The 15,754-nt window shown below is 34.2% G+C and overlaps 1 protein-coding gene across 4 annotated transcripts in view; it reads left to right on the forward strand.

Annotated features, from left to right (window-relative positions):
* PPP1R9A (protein phosphatase 1 regulatory subunit 9A) overlaps positions 1 to 15,754 on the forward strand; it is a 318,597-nt gene that overhangs the window by 211,535 nt on the left and 91,308 nt on the right. For all 4 annotated transcript variants that reach the window (XM_007450653.1, XM_007450652.1, XM_007450654.1 and 1 more), the window contains one exon: positions 7,954 to 8,089. In XM_007450653.1, the coding sequence (XP_007450715.1) occupies positions 7,954 to 8,089 (136 nt within the window). The remainder of the gene's footprint in view (positions 1 to 7,953; positions 8,090 to 15,754) is intronic.

Consider the following 15,754-nt stretch of genomic DNA (forward strand, 5'->3'; position numbering starts at 1 on the left):
GCAAAAGAAGAAGAAACAAACAAAACTACAAAACCCCAAAACAGTAAACACAGTGGCAATAAGTACATACCTATCAATAATTACTTTACTGTAAATGGATTAAAATGCTCCAATCAAAATACATAGAGAGGCTGAATGGATTTAAAAACAGGACCCATATGTATGCTGCCTAGGAGAGTCTCATTTCAGATCTAAAGACACACACAGACTGAAAATAAGGGGATGGAAAGAGATATTCCATGCAAATGGAAACAAAAAGAAAGCTGGGGTAGCAATACTTCTATCAAACAAGATAGACTTTAAAACAAAGACTGCAGCAAGAGACAAAGAAGGACATCACATAATGATCAAGGGATCAATCCAACAAGAAGATTTAACAGTTGTAAATATGTGTACACCCAACATAGGAGCACCTAAATACATACAGCAAATATTAGCAAACATAAAGGGAGAGATTGAGAGTAATACAATAATAGTAGGGGACTTTAACACCCCACTTACATCAATAGGCAGATCATGAAGACAGAAAATCATTAAGGAAACACTGGTCTTAAATGACAGATTAGACCACATAGAATACACACACACACACACACACACACACACACACACACACACACACACATTCCATCCAAAAGCAGCAAGATAGACATTCTTTTCAAGTGCACATGAAACATTTTCCAGGACAGATCACTAGCTAGGCCACAAAACAAGTCTCATTAAATTTAAGAAGATTGGAATCATATCAAGTATCTTATCCTACCACAATGCTAAATAGATTAGAAGTCAACTACTAGAAACAAAAAATCTTCAAAAAACACAAACACATGGAGGCAAAACAATATGCTACTAAACAACCAGTGGATCACTGAAGAAGTCAAAGAGGGAATTAAAAAATACCTGGAGACAAATGAAAATGGAAACACGATGATCCAGAATCTATGGAACACAGCAAAAGCAGTTCTAAGAGGAAGGTTTATGGTGATACAGCATTACCTCAGGAAACAGCAAAAATCTCAAATGAACAATCTAATCTTACACCTAAAGGAACTAGAAAAAGAGGGACAAACAAAACTCAAAATTAGAAGAAGGAAAGAAATCATAAAGATCAGAGAAGAAGTAAATGAAATAGAGACAAAAAAAAATAGAAAAGATCAATGAAACTAAGAGCTGGTTCTTTGAAAAGATAAACAAAATTGATAAACTTTAGCCAGACTCATCAAGAAAAAAAGAAAGAAAGCCCAAATAAATAAAATCAGTAGTGAAAGAGAAGTTACAGTTGACACCACTGAAATGCAAAGAATCATAGGAAATTACTACACAGTTTTACACCAATAGAAGACAACCTAGAAGAAATGAATAAATTCCTAGAAATGTACAACTCCCAAGATTGATTCAGGAAGAAATAGAAAATATGAACAAACTGATTACCAGTAATGAAATTGAATCAGTAATTTTAAAATGCCCCACAAAATAAAAGTCCAGGACCAAATGGCCTCACTAATGAATTCTACCAAACATTTAAAGAACAATTGATATCTGTTGCTCTCGAGCTACTTCAAATATTTGAAGGGAAAGGAATGCTTCCGAACTTGTTCTGAGGTCAGCATCATCCTGATACCAAAACCAGACAAAATTACCACACATAAAAAGAAAATCACAGGCCAATGTCACTGATGAACCTAGATGCAAAAATTCTCATCAAAATGTTAACAAACTGAATTCAACAATACATTAAAAGGATTATATCCCAGTGATGCAAGGATGGTTCAGTATCCACAAATCAATGTGATAACCACATTAACAAATTGAAAAATAAAAATTATATTATCTCAATAGATGTAGAAAAAGCTTTTAACAAAATTCAACATGCATTTATGATAAAAGCTCTCAACAACATGGGTATAGACGGAACATACCTCGACATAATAAACGCCACATATGACAGACCCACAGCCAACATCATACTCAATGGTGAAGAGTTGAAAGCATTTCCTCTAAGATCAGGATCAAGACAAGAATGCCCTTTATTTTTTTTTTTTGACTTTATTTTTTATTTTTATTTTTATTTTTTTTTAACATCTCTATTGGCGTACAATTGCTTCACAATGGTGCGTTAGTTTCCGCTCTATAACAGAGCGAGTCAGTCACACGTATACATATGTTCCCACATCTCTTCCCTCCCCGTCTCCCTCCCTCCCACCCTCCCCATCCCACCCCTCCAGACAGCCACAAAGAACCGAGCCGGTTTCCCTGTGCCATGCGGCTGCTTCCCACTGGCTATCTACCTTACGTTTGTTAGTATATATATGTCCATGTCTCTCTCTCGCCCTAACACACCTCACCCTTCCCCCTCCCCATATCCTCAAGTCTGTTCTCCAGTAGGTCTCTGTCTTTATTCCTGTTTTACCCCTAGGTTCTTCATAACATTTTTTTTTCTTAAATTCCATATATATGTGTTAGCATACGGTATTTGTCCTTCTCTTTCTGACTTACTTCACTCTGTATGACAGACTCTAGATCTATCCACCTCATTACAAATAGCTCAATTTCGTTTCTTTTTATGGCTGAGTAATATTCCATTGTATATATGTGCCACATCTTCTTTATCCATTCATCCGACGACGGGCACTTAGGTTGTTTCCATCTCCGGGCTATTGTAAATAGAGCTGCAATGAACATTTTGGTACATGACTCTTTCTGAATTCTGGTTTCCTCAGGGTATATACCTAGTAGTGGGATTGCTGGGTCATATGGTAGTTCTATTTGTAGTTTTTTAAGGAACCTCCATACTGTTCTCCATAGTGGCTGAACCAATTCACATTCCCACCAGCAGTGCAAGAGTGTTCCCTTTTCTCCACACCCTCTCCAGCATTTATTGTTTCTAGATTTTTTGATGATGGCCATTCTGACTGGTGTGAGATGATATCTCATTGTAGTTTTGATTTGCATTTCTCTAATGATTAATGATGTTGAGCATTCTTTCATGTGTTTGTTGGCAGTCTGTATATCTTCTTTGGAGAAATGTCTATTTAGGTCTTCTGCCCATTTTTGGATTGGGTTGTTTATTTTTTTGTTATTGAGCTGCATGAGCTGCCTGTAAATTTTAGAGATTAATCCTTTGTCAGTTGATTCATTTGCAAATATTTTCTCCCATTCTGAGGGCTGTCTTTTGGTCTTGTTTATGGTTTCCTTTGCTGTGCAAAAGCTTTGAAGTTTCATTAGGTCCCATTTGTTTATTTTTGTTTTTATCTCCATTACTCTAGGAGATGGGTCAAGAAGGATCTTGCTGTGATTTATGTCATAGAGTGTTCTGCCTATGTTTTCCTCTAAGAGTTTGATAGTTTCTGGCCTTACATTTAGGTCTTTAATCCATTTTGAGCTTATTTTTGTGTATGGTGTTAGGGAGTGATCTAATCTCATACTTTTACATGTACCTATCCAATTTTCCCAGCACCACTTATTGAAGAGGCTGTCCTTTCTCCACTGTATATTCCTGCCACCTTTATCAAAGATAAGGTGACCATATGTGCATGGGTTTATCTCTGGGCTTTCTATCCTATTCCATTGATCTATCTTTCTGTTTTTGTGCCAGTACCATACTGTCTTGATTACTGTAGCTTTGTAGTATAGTCTGAAGTCAGGCAGCCTGATTCCTCCAGCTCCATTTTTTGTTCTCAAGATTGCTTTGGCTATTCGGGGTCTTTTGTGTTTCCATACAAATTGTGAAATTTTTTGTTCTAGTTCTGTGAAAAATGCCAGTGGTAGTTTGATAGGGATTGCATTGAATCTATAGATTGCTTTGGGAAGTAGAGTCATTTTCACAATGTTGATTCTTCCAATCCAAGAACATGGTATATCTCTCCATCTGTTTGTATCATCTTTAATTTCTTTCATCAGTGTCTTATAATTTTCTGCATACAAAGAATGCCCATTTTTGCCACTTTTATTCAATATGGTATTGTAAGTTCTAGCCACAGCAATCAGACAAGAAAAAGAAATAGAAGGAATCCAAATTGGAAAAGAAGAATTAAAACTGTCACTTTGCAGATGACCTGATACTATATATATAGAAAATCCTAAAGACACCACCAAAAAACTTAGAACTAATAAATGAATTCAGTAAAGTAGCAGATTACAAAATTAATATACAGAAATCTCCTGTAATTCTGTACAGACAACAAAATATCAGAAAGAGAAATTAAGAAAACAACCCAATTTACAAGTGTATCATAAAGAGTAAAGTATCTAGAAATAAACCTAACTAAGGAGGTAAAAGACTTTTACTCAGAAGGCTATTAGACAAGGATGGAAGGTACTGAAGATGAAATAAACAAATGGAAATATATTCCATGCTTATGGATTGGAAGAGTTAATATTGTTAAAATGCTCCTCAGGCAGTCTACAGATTCAGTGCAATCCCTATCAAAATACCAAAAGCATTTTTTCCACAACTAGAGCAAATAATTCTAAAATTTGTATGGAATCACAGAAGACCCCAAATAGCCAAAATAGCCTTGAGAAAGAACAAAGCTGGGGGTATCATGCTTCTGATTTCAAACTATACTACAAAGTTACAGCATTCAAAATAGTATGGTACTGGCACAAAAACAGACACATAAATCAATGGAACAGAATAGAGATCTCAGAAATAAAATGACACTTAAATAGTCAATCAAAGAAGGCAAGAATACAATATGGGGAAAAGACAGTCTCTTCAATAAATGGTGTTGGGATAACTGGACAGCTACCTGCAAAATAACCAAACGGGACTACTTTTTCACACTAGATTAAAGACTTTAACGTAAGACCTGAAACCATCAAACTCCTAGAAAAAAATATAGGCTGTATGCTCTTTGACGTCAGTCCTAGCAATACATTTTTTGGGGATACATCTTCTTAGGCAAGGGAAACAAAAGCAAAAATAAACAAATAGGACTACATTAAACTGAAAAGCTCTGCACAGTGAAGGAAGCTATCAACAAAATGAAAAGGCAGCCAACTGAATGGGAGAAGGTATTTGCAAAATGATAAGGGATTTATATCCAAAATATACAAAGAACCCATATAATTCAACATCAAAATAGCAAAGAACCCTATTTAAAAATGGCCAGGGGACCCGAATAGACATTTTTCCAAAGAAGACATTTGGCCACAGACACATGAAAAGATGCTCAATATCACTAATCATCAGGGAAATGCAAATCAAAATCACAATGAGATATCACCTCACACCTGTCAGAATGGCTATTATCAAAAGGACAACAAATAAGCGTTGGTGAGGATGTGGAGAAAAGGGAACCCTTGTGTGTTGTTGGAATTGTAAATCAGTGCAACCACTATGGAAAGCAGTATGGAAGTTCCTCAAAAAATTAAAAACAGAACTGCAATATAATTTACTAATTTTACTTCCAGGTATTTATTTGAAGAAAACAAAAACCCTTATTTGAAAAAATATATGCACTCAAATGTCCATTGCTGCATTGTTTACAATAGCCAAGATACAGAAGCAACCTAAGTGTCCAACATTAGGCAAAAGGATAAAGACAAAGTGATATATTTATACAATGGAATATTAGCCATAAAAAATGAAATCTTGCCATTTGCGACAACATAGATGTATCTACAGGGTGTTATACTAAGTGAAATGTGTCAGAAAGGAAAGACAAATAATGCAGGATCTCAAATTTGGAAGCTGAAAAGCAAAACAAAAACTTAAATTAAAACTGACTCAGATATAGACAGCAAATGGGTTGTTGCCTGGAGGGAGGGGTGTGTGTGAGGAGTGAACCAAATAGGTGAAGGTTTTGAGAGATACAAATCTCTAGCTGTATGATAAGTAAGTCAAGGTGTTGTAATATTACAGCATAAGGAATATGGTCAGTAATATTGTAATAAGATGGGGACAGATGGTTACTAGACTTATTGTGGTGATCATTTCATAATGTGTACAAGTGTCAAATCATTATGAATACACCTGTAACTAACATAATATTGTATGTCAACTATATTTCAATAGAAATAAAGAAAAATAAATGCAGAGATATACCATGTTCATGGATCAGACAATTCCATATTATTAAGATGTCAGTTCTCCACAATCTATAGATTCAAACCAATACCAAATTAAACATCAATGGGCTTTTTAAATGAAATTGGCAAGCTGGTTGTAAAAGTTATACAGCAATTTAGATAACTTAGAATAGTCAAAATAATTTTGAAAAAGATATACATAGTTGGATAACTCATAGCACCTAGTTTCAAGATTTACTATATAGTAATCAAGGCAGTGTGGTATTGGTACAAGGATAAATACATCAATGGAACAGATTGGAAAGTCCAAAAATCAGCACACAAGTACATGGTCAATTGATTTGCAACAAATGTCCCTGAGTAATTCAAGTGGTGGTAATGAATAGTCTTTTTAAGAAATGGTATGGAAACAACTGGTTACTCATTTGGAAAATAATGAAACTCCCCCCTTACCAAGCATCATGCATGAAAATTAGTTTGAAAGATTTCGCATACCTAATAAAAAATCAAAACTTTAACAAGAAAAATAGGAGAAAAATCTTAGCAATATTAAATCAGGCAAAGATTTCTTAGGTAGGAAACACAAGGCACAATCTTTTAAAAAGTGATAAATTGGACTTCCTTGAAAGACACAATTAAGAAGATGAAAAGGCAAGCCACAGATTGAGAGAAGGTAATAAATCAAACATATGCATATATGATTTGTATGCATATATGTATCTGTGTATGTGTATGTATCTATAACATTTATAGATAAGGATATATATCCAGAATATATAAACAGTTATTACAACTCAATAATTAGTAATTTCCCGAAGGAAAATAACTCAAATGATAAATGAATACCCAAGCATAATTTCAACAGTCCTGTTTGAAACTACATAAAAATATTTCTAAAAAGACATTTAATTACTAACATCCAAGTATAAAAATTTTGACCTTATTTGTACAGAGAATGGTAGAGTATTTCATTTAAAATTGTAATTGAAAATAGCAACATATTATAATCAGAGGAAATCATCAGTTAAGCATAGAAGCAAGATTAAACAGTTACATCCAAAATAATGAAGTTAAATAATATATGGAAACTATATCATGGAGACATATTATTTGTATTTTTAGAAAAATAGAGCCATGTATTAGTGTGAAAAGATGTTAAAAAATGAATATTAATTTGTTGAGGAAGAACCATAGTATCAATGAGGGTGTATCATAAGTGACTAGCTGGCAATAAGTAAATGGCTTTCCTGTTTTTTTCTTTATACTTATAGGAATTAGTATCAACAGATATTTCCCCTTGACTCTATTTCTTGAGGCCACATCCTTCCTCATAGCATCTTTCTTCAAAAGAAATGAACTAATTTGCCACCTCTCCTTATTTTAGTTTTTCATTTTAAAAACAAAAACTACATTTGTTTCCCCTTCTTTTTCTTATCTCCAGAGTTACAATTGCTTAGCAAAAGGTCAGTGCCTCTCTATTTATTTACTCACGTAGGGTATGCCATACCTCAAAATATTTTTGAAGTAGTTTTTGCATTATAAAAAGGACATAATTATGAAAATGATTCTGAAGTTCAATGGTACAGTAAATTATGAGCTTGCTTTCATTTTGCAGGGCATCAAAAATGTGTAAAGTACTGTAGAATGGATTACATCTGTTTTGTCTTCTCCTAAAGTAATAATTTTTTATGGTCCTTTACTTTTCCCATTTCTTTTCCTTTGGGCTGTGGCTGAAAAAATCACTTTAATTGCTCAGCTAACCTCTTCTTCTACCCAGGCATACCTTTCAAAAAATATAGGTAGTATTATTTTTTTTGAGGTTTGATGTACTCTGATGAAATATGAAGCTTGGTTACTTTTCTTAGCATTCCTTTTTGCTGGAGAGTCTAACTATATCAGTTTTCTTTAACCTTCGTATAGATTTGTTATTGGGCGAGAAAGACCAGGACAAGTGAGTGAGGTTGCCCAGTTGATAAGCCAGACGCTGGAACAAGAAAGGCGCCAGAGAGAGCTGCTTGAACAGCACTATGCCCAGTATGATGCCGACGATGATGAGGTAAGTTGCATTTGCAAACGTTCTTTTTCCTTCATTTCTTCTTACCACATCCCTACTTGATAAACCTCTCTTTATCGTATAACAGTATGACAGGTCTTTGCAGTTTCTCAAGGATGATGTGTCGACATTCAACTCACAGAAAGGAAATATTACTTGCGTTTGTTATTAGCTTATCAATCAAATAATGGTATCATATTTACAGTATGAAGACTTCTGGATCAAATAAGTCCTCTTTTACCACAGTATTAAGACAAATTCACTGAAACAAAAAAGGGTAAGAATACCAAAATGTGAATAGTAGCTATCTTTTTGTTGGAATTAGGTGATTTTCTCTGCTTTATATTTTTTCAATTTTTTCTAAATTTTCTACAATAAGTATGTAACACTTTTTCAAAAAAATCGGGAAACATTTTGAGTGAAAAGGCACATATACATACACAAGCATACACAGAAAAGTACTGAAAATTGGTGAGTGTTTTCAGGTTTTTTTCCCCCCCAGGAAGAGAAAGTTCTTTGGATCTGCTCACTATGATTTGTGCTAACATAATGCAGAACAAAGCTTTTCCACCAGCACATATCCCATAGAGTAGATACATACTGGAATAATTTTGCATCCTGCTCTCTGCAGAAGATCAAGCAAATGAATAGAAGCTAACCCCCAAGTGAAAACTTCTCTATGGAACCCGTGTGTGTTGTAATATAATACAGATGCTGGTCTATTTCTAATGTAAATGCCAAATGTACATTGATAAAATGGGACAACATACTTTATTATAAACATGTTTAAACATGCATATGTTTCACATTGGCATGTCAAAGGATCCATCAACAATTTAGTTGCAGTATTTCATACCTCATAAACATAGTAAATACTCAGGTAAAACAAATACTCTTCTTCATACCAGCTGATATAAATAAGGATAGTGTAACTTCATATGTTCAACCTCTACTCATCTGAATATATTCTTTCTCCAGAACTTTTCTTGGTTTCTAGCCAGGACCTAGTGAAGATCAATAAAGAGACATTCAAATATTTTTCATGTATTTTTAGTCTGGAGTGTTCTAACCCAAATGTATCTTAATTTTTCATCTGTTTGTAGTATAGTGAGGATGTATTCTGTCTTTATTATAGTAGAAAATTTTAAGATGGTGCTTCGGTTAACTGTTGATCTAAGAGTAAACATTAGAAATTCTTCACTTGAGTGAATTAGTTTCTTAGAATTCTATTTAGTGGATTTAGTTTTTCACCTTCAGAATTCACTTTAAATGGCAAGTTTGTTTTTGTTTTTGTTTTTGTTTTTTTACTATACTAAGATATTATATATGAAAATGTTATCTGGGATTTCGAAACTAAAAAAGTGATTTCCTCAAATATTTGAACTTTCATCTTCCCTAGTTTTCAGTTTTGTGTTTTATCAGAGACACTGATTTGCTTTGGCTTCAAGCCTGAATTAGGATTGTAGAATTATTCTCGGCAGGTTTGGCTTTTACCTGCTCACTCTGTTAGAAAGAATTTGGATCTGAGGTTCAAGGGAGTACGGGTGACATCAAGTGGTGGAAGGTGAGGAAGCCAAATTTTTCAGTCTCTGTGGACCTCAGCGTCTTTGCTTTAAAGTACAGGTATTGGGCTAAATCTCTAAATTCCTTCCAGTTTCTAATATTCCATGAGCCTGTGAAATGAAGCATCAAGTGTATCAAGGAAAGAGGGAAAATAATATAGTTCTTTAATTGAGGCTTTTCCCAACTGAAATTTTTAGATCATTTACTACATACTTCCTCCAGTTATTTTGAGGAAATGATCACATTCATCCCCCAAGGTTTTCAACTTAAGCAGCTAAAGCTTTTTTTTTAATATCAGATTTTCTCTAATTTAAAAATTTGACTAAATGCAAAAGGAATATTTATCATTCAACATTTATACTTAGGAGTACATCATATGGATTTTGTTTGTTTGTTTGCCTGTTTTTATAAGGAAAGCAGAGTTAGTTGATTGTCACCTGAGCAGATAATTCTCAGGGGCAAGGAGGGTAAATAAATATTCAGTGCCAGGCACTAGGCCAGGTGCCTTTCCTACATGATTTCATGTAATCTTTACAGCAAGCAGAAGAATCTTTTTTTTTTTTTCTAAAAATGTAGTAATTGAGGCTTTTTCTAGTTGTATAGCTAGTAGTTGCCAGATTTAGGATGGGAACAGGGTCTTCCTGGCTCCAAGGCCTGGACTCTTTGCAACACACTGCTGATTTTGAATGGAGTAGACTGATGGGTCTGTCTGTTTTTAGGCACACACAGAGTAACTGGGGAACAAGAGATGCTGGAAGGAAGATTCCTGTTTTGGCTTATGGAGTTTCTTGTAATACTTAGGTTCTGTAACTCTTTGTTCTATATTTCTAATAATAGGGGGATTGAAAACTTGCAGAATTATTTTACTATAGGTATATACTTAATTCAGAAGTAGCCTGTGAAGATAGGGCTTAAAGGGAAGAATAGCTAAGTATACAACTATTTTACAAAAAAAAACAGAGTTTAGCTTTAGGTTAAACTTTTTCTTCTGTCTGTACGTTGTAGAAATAGAAAGCAGGTGCTTGCTGTTATGCTACTCCAAGTAACCTTCACTTTATTGAAAAGGTCAAGGAACCCTTTCCCATTGTTTCTTTCTCTCTCGTGTTCCTCTCTGATGTACCTTTTTCTCTTTCTTGTGTGTTACACACTGCCTCACCAATGCATGCCCAACTAAAACCTACCATTAATTTTCTGTGCATCGGAGAGATGAAAACCCTGCAAATAATAAAAATCTACTTTTTGTGTACACATGTTAATTTATTTACTTGATTGAATTCATTTTTTACTAATTTTTTACTATCTGGTTACAATTTAACCAGATATTGTTAAATTGATTGATCTGAGTGTTATGTCCTTATTTTTTATTTATTCTCTCTCTGTGTTAATGAAAAGTAAGAGACATAATGGAAATGAGAAGAACCAATATTTGTTATCCAGTGAGTAAATGGTCCTTGAAAAATTGATTTAATTTCATATGTAATTGAACAATTTATTGATTTACATATCTTTGTTAACTCTGAGTTGTGTAATCAATCACTTGGTTTCTTGTTTTTCTTATCATTTATAGAATCATCCTATGATTTCAAAGTTAGGATCGTTTTTATTTGATAATATCCCCTGTGACATTCCCTGGGCCAGCCAGGAAAACCTCTAATTAAATGCAGAACAGCCATGTTCATCCAGCTAATTTCCAGAGTCAGCACTTAGATCAGCTTTGTCTACTGAAGAATAGATAGCTCTGGTTTTGGTCAAATAATCCAAGGTTGATTCTAACTTGGAACCTGTCACATTGACAGAGGGGAGTTGCTTGCTTGAATTGCCTACAGGGAAAACATTGCAATGTGAGAAATATATCCTGAAATTGTAAAAGTTCAGTGGGCGTCTTATCAGAACCATATTTAGGATTAAGAATACCTTACTATGTATTGTGTGTACTTACATATATCTGTTTTAATGTTTTAAGAAATTATAAATCATACTCCAGTAGAATTTAAAATATATAGATAATACCCAAACTTCATTTAAATTTCTGAATTTTCTGGTTTTTTTCCTTCAAATATTTAAACTAGAATAGAGTTTAAAATAAGCAAACACCCAGTTCAGTTTGAATTGCATTCCTGTTTCTGTTCATTCTCTGTTAAACATTATGATTTTTTAAAAAGTTAAAATGGCTCTGCCTAAAGGCTGAAAAATAAAAGGGAGGATCCTATAAAGAAGAGGGAGGTATAAATCTGAACCACTGAATAATTTTAAACGTAGATCTGAATATATCTGTGATTGGGTGATTGTACTTCTGGATTTATAGAATTATTGTTCATTTCTTTTTCTTTCTTTCTTTCCTTTTTTTTTAAACAATCTGAAAGGTAACCCTGGAGGATTTCAGTAAACCCCTCAGACAGTCAGCACTATCCCACGAAATTCTGGGGGTATGGTAAATTTTTCAACTAGATTTTATTTTCAATAACAAGTTTAATTTCCATTCATACGCCACAGTTACCAATGTTTACCTTTTAATGGTGAGGTGATGTAATTCTGGTATATGTTTTCTGTAGCGTAGGTCATGTATGTATATTTTGGGTATCTGTTTCTATCAAAGAGCAATATGCAATGTGAAACACTGTGGGCTCAGACTGGAAATGAAGTATGAACTGGTACTGTACCACTTTTTTTAATTAGAAAGTTTATAATGGTCATTCACATTAAAATGAATTATTTTACATACACTTCTTAAATTATATTGGTCTTGCTTCTTTAAATATAATATTTATTACACTTTAAAGTCTTAGAGTATATATGGCATTTCAAAGCCGCTTTGTGTAGTAGTTCAAAGCAAGATTAATCATCACTCCAGAAACCGAGCCTCCTTCTCTTAAAATATAATTTAATCTTTCTTTCATAATTTGTTTTTATTACTAGAAATTATTATTAACAACTGTATCATGACATTATTTTTTTAGAATCTTTTAAAGTATTGAATACCATTTAGAGCAACTGCCTACATGGATATGCATTTTTATTGCTTGTGTTAATATGTAATAATTAGAGGCAGAGATACAATGGAAGCCATGGTTTGCATGTGTTAAAGGTTTACAACAATGTAATTTTTATGTGAAAAGCATTAAAGGGATAACATTAAACTTGACTCATGCTGTTTGCTGTCCCTGTCTGGAAGCAGCTGGTGTCATGTGAACAAGAGACTGCAGTTATTATGGATGGCCTTTTAGTAATGTGAACTGGCTTTATGCTGTGTGTATAGGGCTAAGAAACTAAGCGTTAGGGGTATTAGTTCTTGAAAGTTCATGTTACAGCAAGCACTGGAACTTCAGTGTTTTTTCTCTCATTAGGCTGCTCTCTCTAGTGGGGGAAAAAGCCTTTTTTAATTTTTGTTGTCAACCGTTTTAGAACACTGTGGCTGAATTGCAAGGAGTGTCTGGCAACTGCAATAACAATAACAACTATTTCCTTAAGGTTTGTTTTTTGGTGGAAAATAATGCTTATCTGTACCTTCCTGCTTTCATGTGTGAAGTTAAATATTCTATGTGTCTTATTAACTAGCTCTGTGCTTGGAAGAACTTCTCTAGAGCCATGTGTTTTGTATGTTGAATAATAGTTTGAAAATAACCAATTGAAAAATAGTTAACTCTGAAACATAGCACATATTTTAGGCACAGTTTCTGCAGTTTGGGCTCACTTCCTAATATTTAACCATGGATATTTTAAACCCCTAACATTTTAAATATTTTGTGATTTATATTAAAGGGAAGAAAAAGATATCCAACAACAGAGCTGTATGATGTTCATAAAATATAACGTACACGGTGACTTATATTGTCTTTAAATCCAGTGATTATTTTTTTAGAAAAGGATCGTTTGATACAAAGTTCTTAATTTTTGAAAAACCTAAATGTATATATATTTAAATTATAATAGTACTTGTTTGCACAATTTCTATGGTAGGCATACTAAAATGTGTAAAAAGATTTTACACTTTAAATCATAAACTAATTCTCACTATCTTTAGCTGCCAGTAACAGCGATAGAATAACTTAGAAATGGAAAGTCAGGTATATTTAAAAGGGAGATTGCTTTATGGTGATTAGAGGAGCCAGAAGAATGGAAGAAGTACAAAACAAGAAAAACAGCTTGTTTACAGACTCCAGTTTGACTGGACCTTTAAAATGATTTAATTTAATTATGTCCTTTGGTTTGTGATCCCCAAATCTATAGTAGTGGTCATTGTAATTGAAACCCAGAATCATAAGGTGCTTGGAAGACATTCAGTTAAAGACTGTATCCATTCTTGGTCTTACCTAAGCAGTGTACACATGCATGTGTGCACACGCACATATACACCCACATAAATGCACTATCCCCAGGAGGCGGACATCTTCCTCTACTTGAAAGGTCCTCTCTAGAAATATTCTTTGTGTATAGAAACATTATTATTTATAACATGGAGCAGAGACAGGAAGATGTGCAGTGTAAAGGGAAATTAGAAGTTAGAATAGAAACCTTTGCCTAAATAATGCCATCTTTTTGTAGCTCATTTTTTTAGTTTTATTTTGTTTATCATAATTCAAGTTATTTGAATATGTTTTCTTATTTTCTTTCCAACTACCATGTTATCATATTAATTCATGAGCCAAATATGAAATATCAGATACACTTTATCAAGTACTTCTAAGCCATTAAATTCCTCTGAGATTACAGACTTTGTACTTTCTAGAAACCATGCTAGATCAATTCAGTGATGAACCACAGAGTTTGCAGTGTTAACAGAAATGTCACAGAAACAAACACAAATGACAGCATTTTTCCAACTTTAAAAACATTTATAAATTGAATATAATTTTTTACCAAAAAGCTCTAAAATGCTAAAATGCATAGTGAGAGATGGGCCTCATTAGCCTGGGAAACTGACTAACTTTCCAGTGTACCATAAGGATCCTGTGGTTTCCCATGCCTTTGCTCCTCCTGTTTTCTTTACCTTGAATGTCATTCCATACACTCTTTGTTGCTCTTTTGTGCCCACTAATCCTGTTCACCTTTCAGATCTCTGTTTATATTTCATCCGTCTCCTCCAAAAAGCTTTCCTGGGCTCTCTCAGCTGGGCTGAGAGCCCTTTCTTCTTCTTTTTTTTTTTTTAATTAACTAATTTATTTATGGCTGTGTTGGGTCTTCGTTTCTGTGCAAGGGCTTTCTCTAGTTGTGGCAAGCGGGGGCCACTCTTCATTGTACGCACAGGCTCAGTAATTGTGGCTCACGGGCCCAATTGCTCCGCGGCATGTGGGATCTTCCCAGACCAGGGCTCGAACCCGTGTACCCTGCATTGGCAGGCGGACTCTCAACCACTGCGCCACCAGGGAAGCCCTGAGAGCTCTTTCTTAATTGAGTCAGTAGCACCTTGTGTATCACTCTCTATCATTTTTTACCCATAAGCTTGTAATGTCTTCAATGACAGGTCTCTATAGCTGGTTGATTTTTAATACATACAGGGATGAGCACAGCACTGGGCAGATTAGAGAAAGCCAAGAAACTGAACTGACTTGAATCACTCAAAGGATATTAAGATGAAAAGTGGAGAGTAGAGTTAAATGAGGAGAATGAAATTTAGTTAGGAACATAATCTGAAATAGTGAAGGAAGAATGGCATAGAATACAGAGAGAAAAGAAATGTCAAACCTAGTTAGACTAGAGATTGAAGATAGGGAAAGGGCTGAAGGAATAAGCTGTACTTGTCTTTGGCACTTTGGGGTTTAGCACCGTTCTGTGGGCTTTTGCTACCACATTTTAATTGTTTTGAGAGACCGTGAATTTACAAGAAGACCCTATCTCTATCACACTGCACCAAACTCTTCTGCATGTAAAACCAAAGAAATAAATATGCATATTTCATTCCTTGAAAACCTTTAGGACCTTAGAAATGGCAACCTGGTGACTCACATTGACATGACTTTTTAGTCATAAATGAATAAACATGTAGAAATAGAATAGTTGAAATGGCCTAAATGATGCCAAGATCAATACTGCATAGATAACCATCTTCTCCTGCCCATTGTATTAACTTAGAAATAGCCTTCAGTCATAGAAATACATTTTCATCAG

This window comes from Lipotes vexillifer, unplaced genomic scaffold (genome assembly GCF_000442215.2).
Source record: "Lipotes vexillifer unplaced genomic scaffold, Lipotes_vexillifer_v1.1 scaffold172, whole genome shotgun sequence".
Taxonomy (NCBI): Eukaryota; Metazoa; Chordata; class Mammalia; order Artiodactyla; family Lipotidae; genus Lipotes; species Lipotes vexillifer.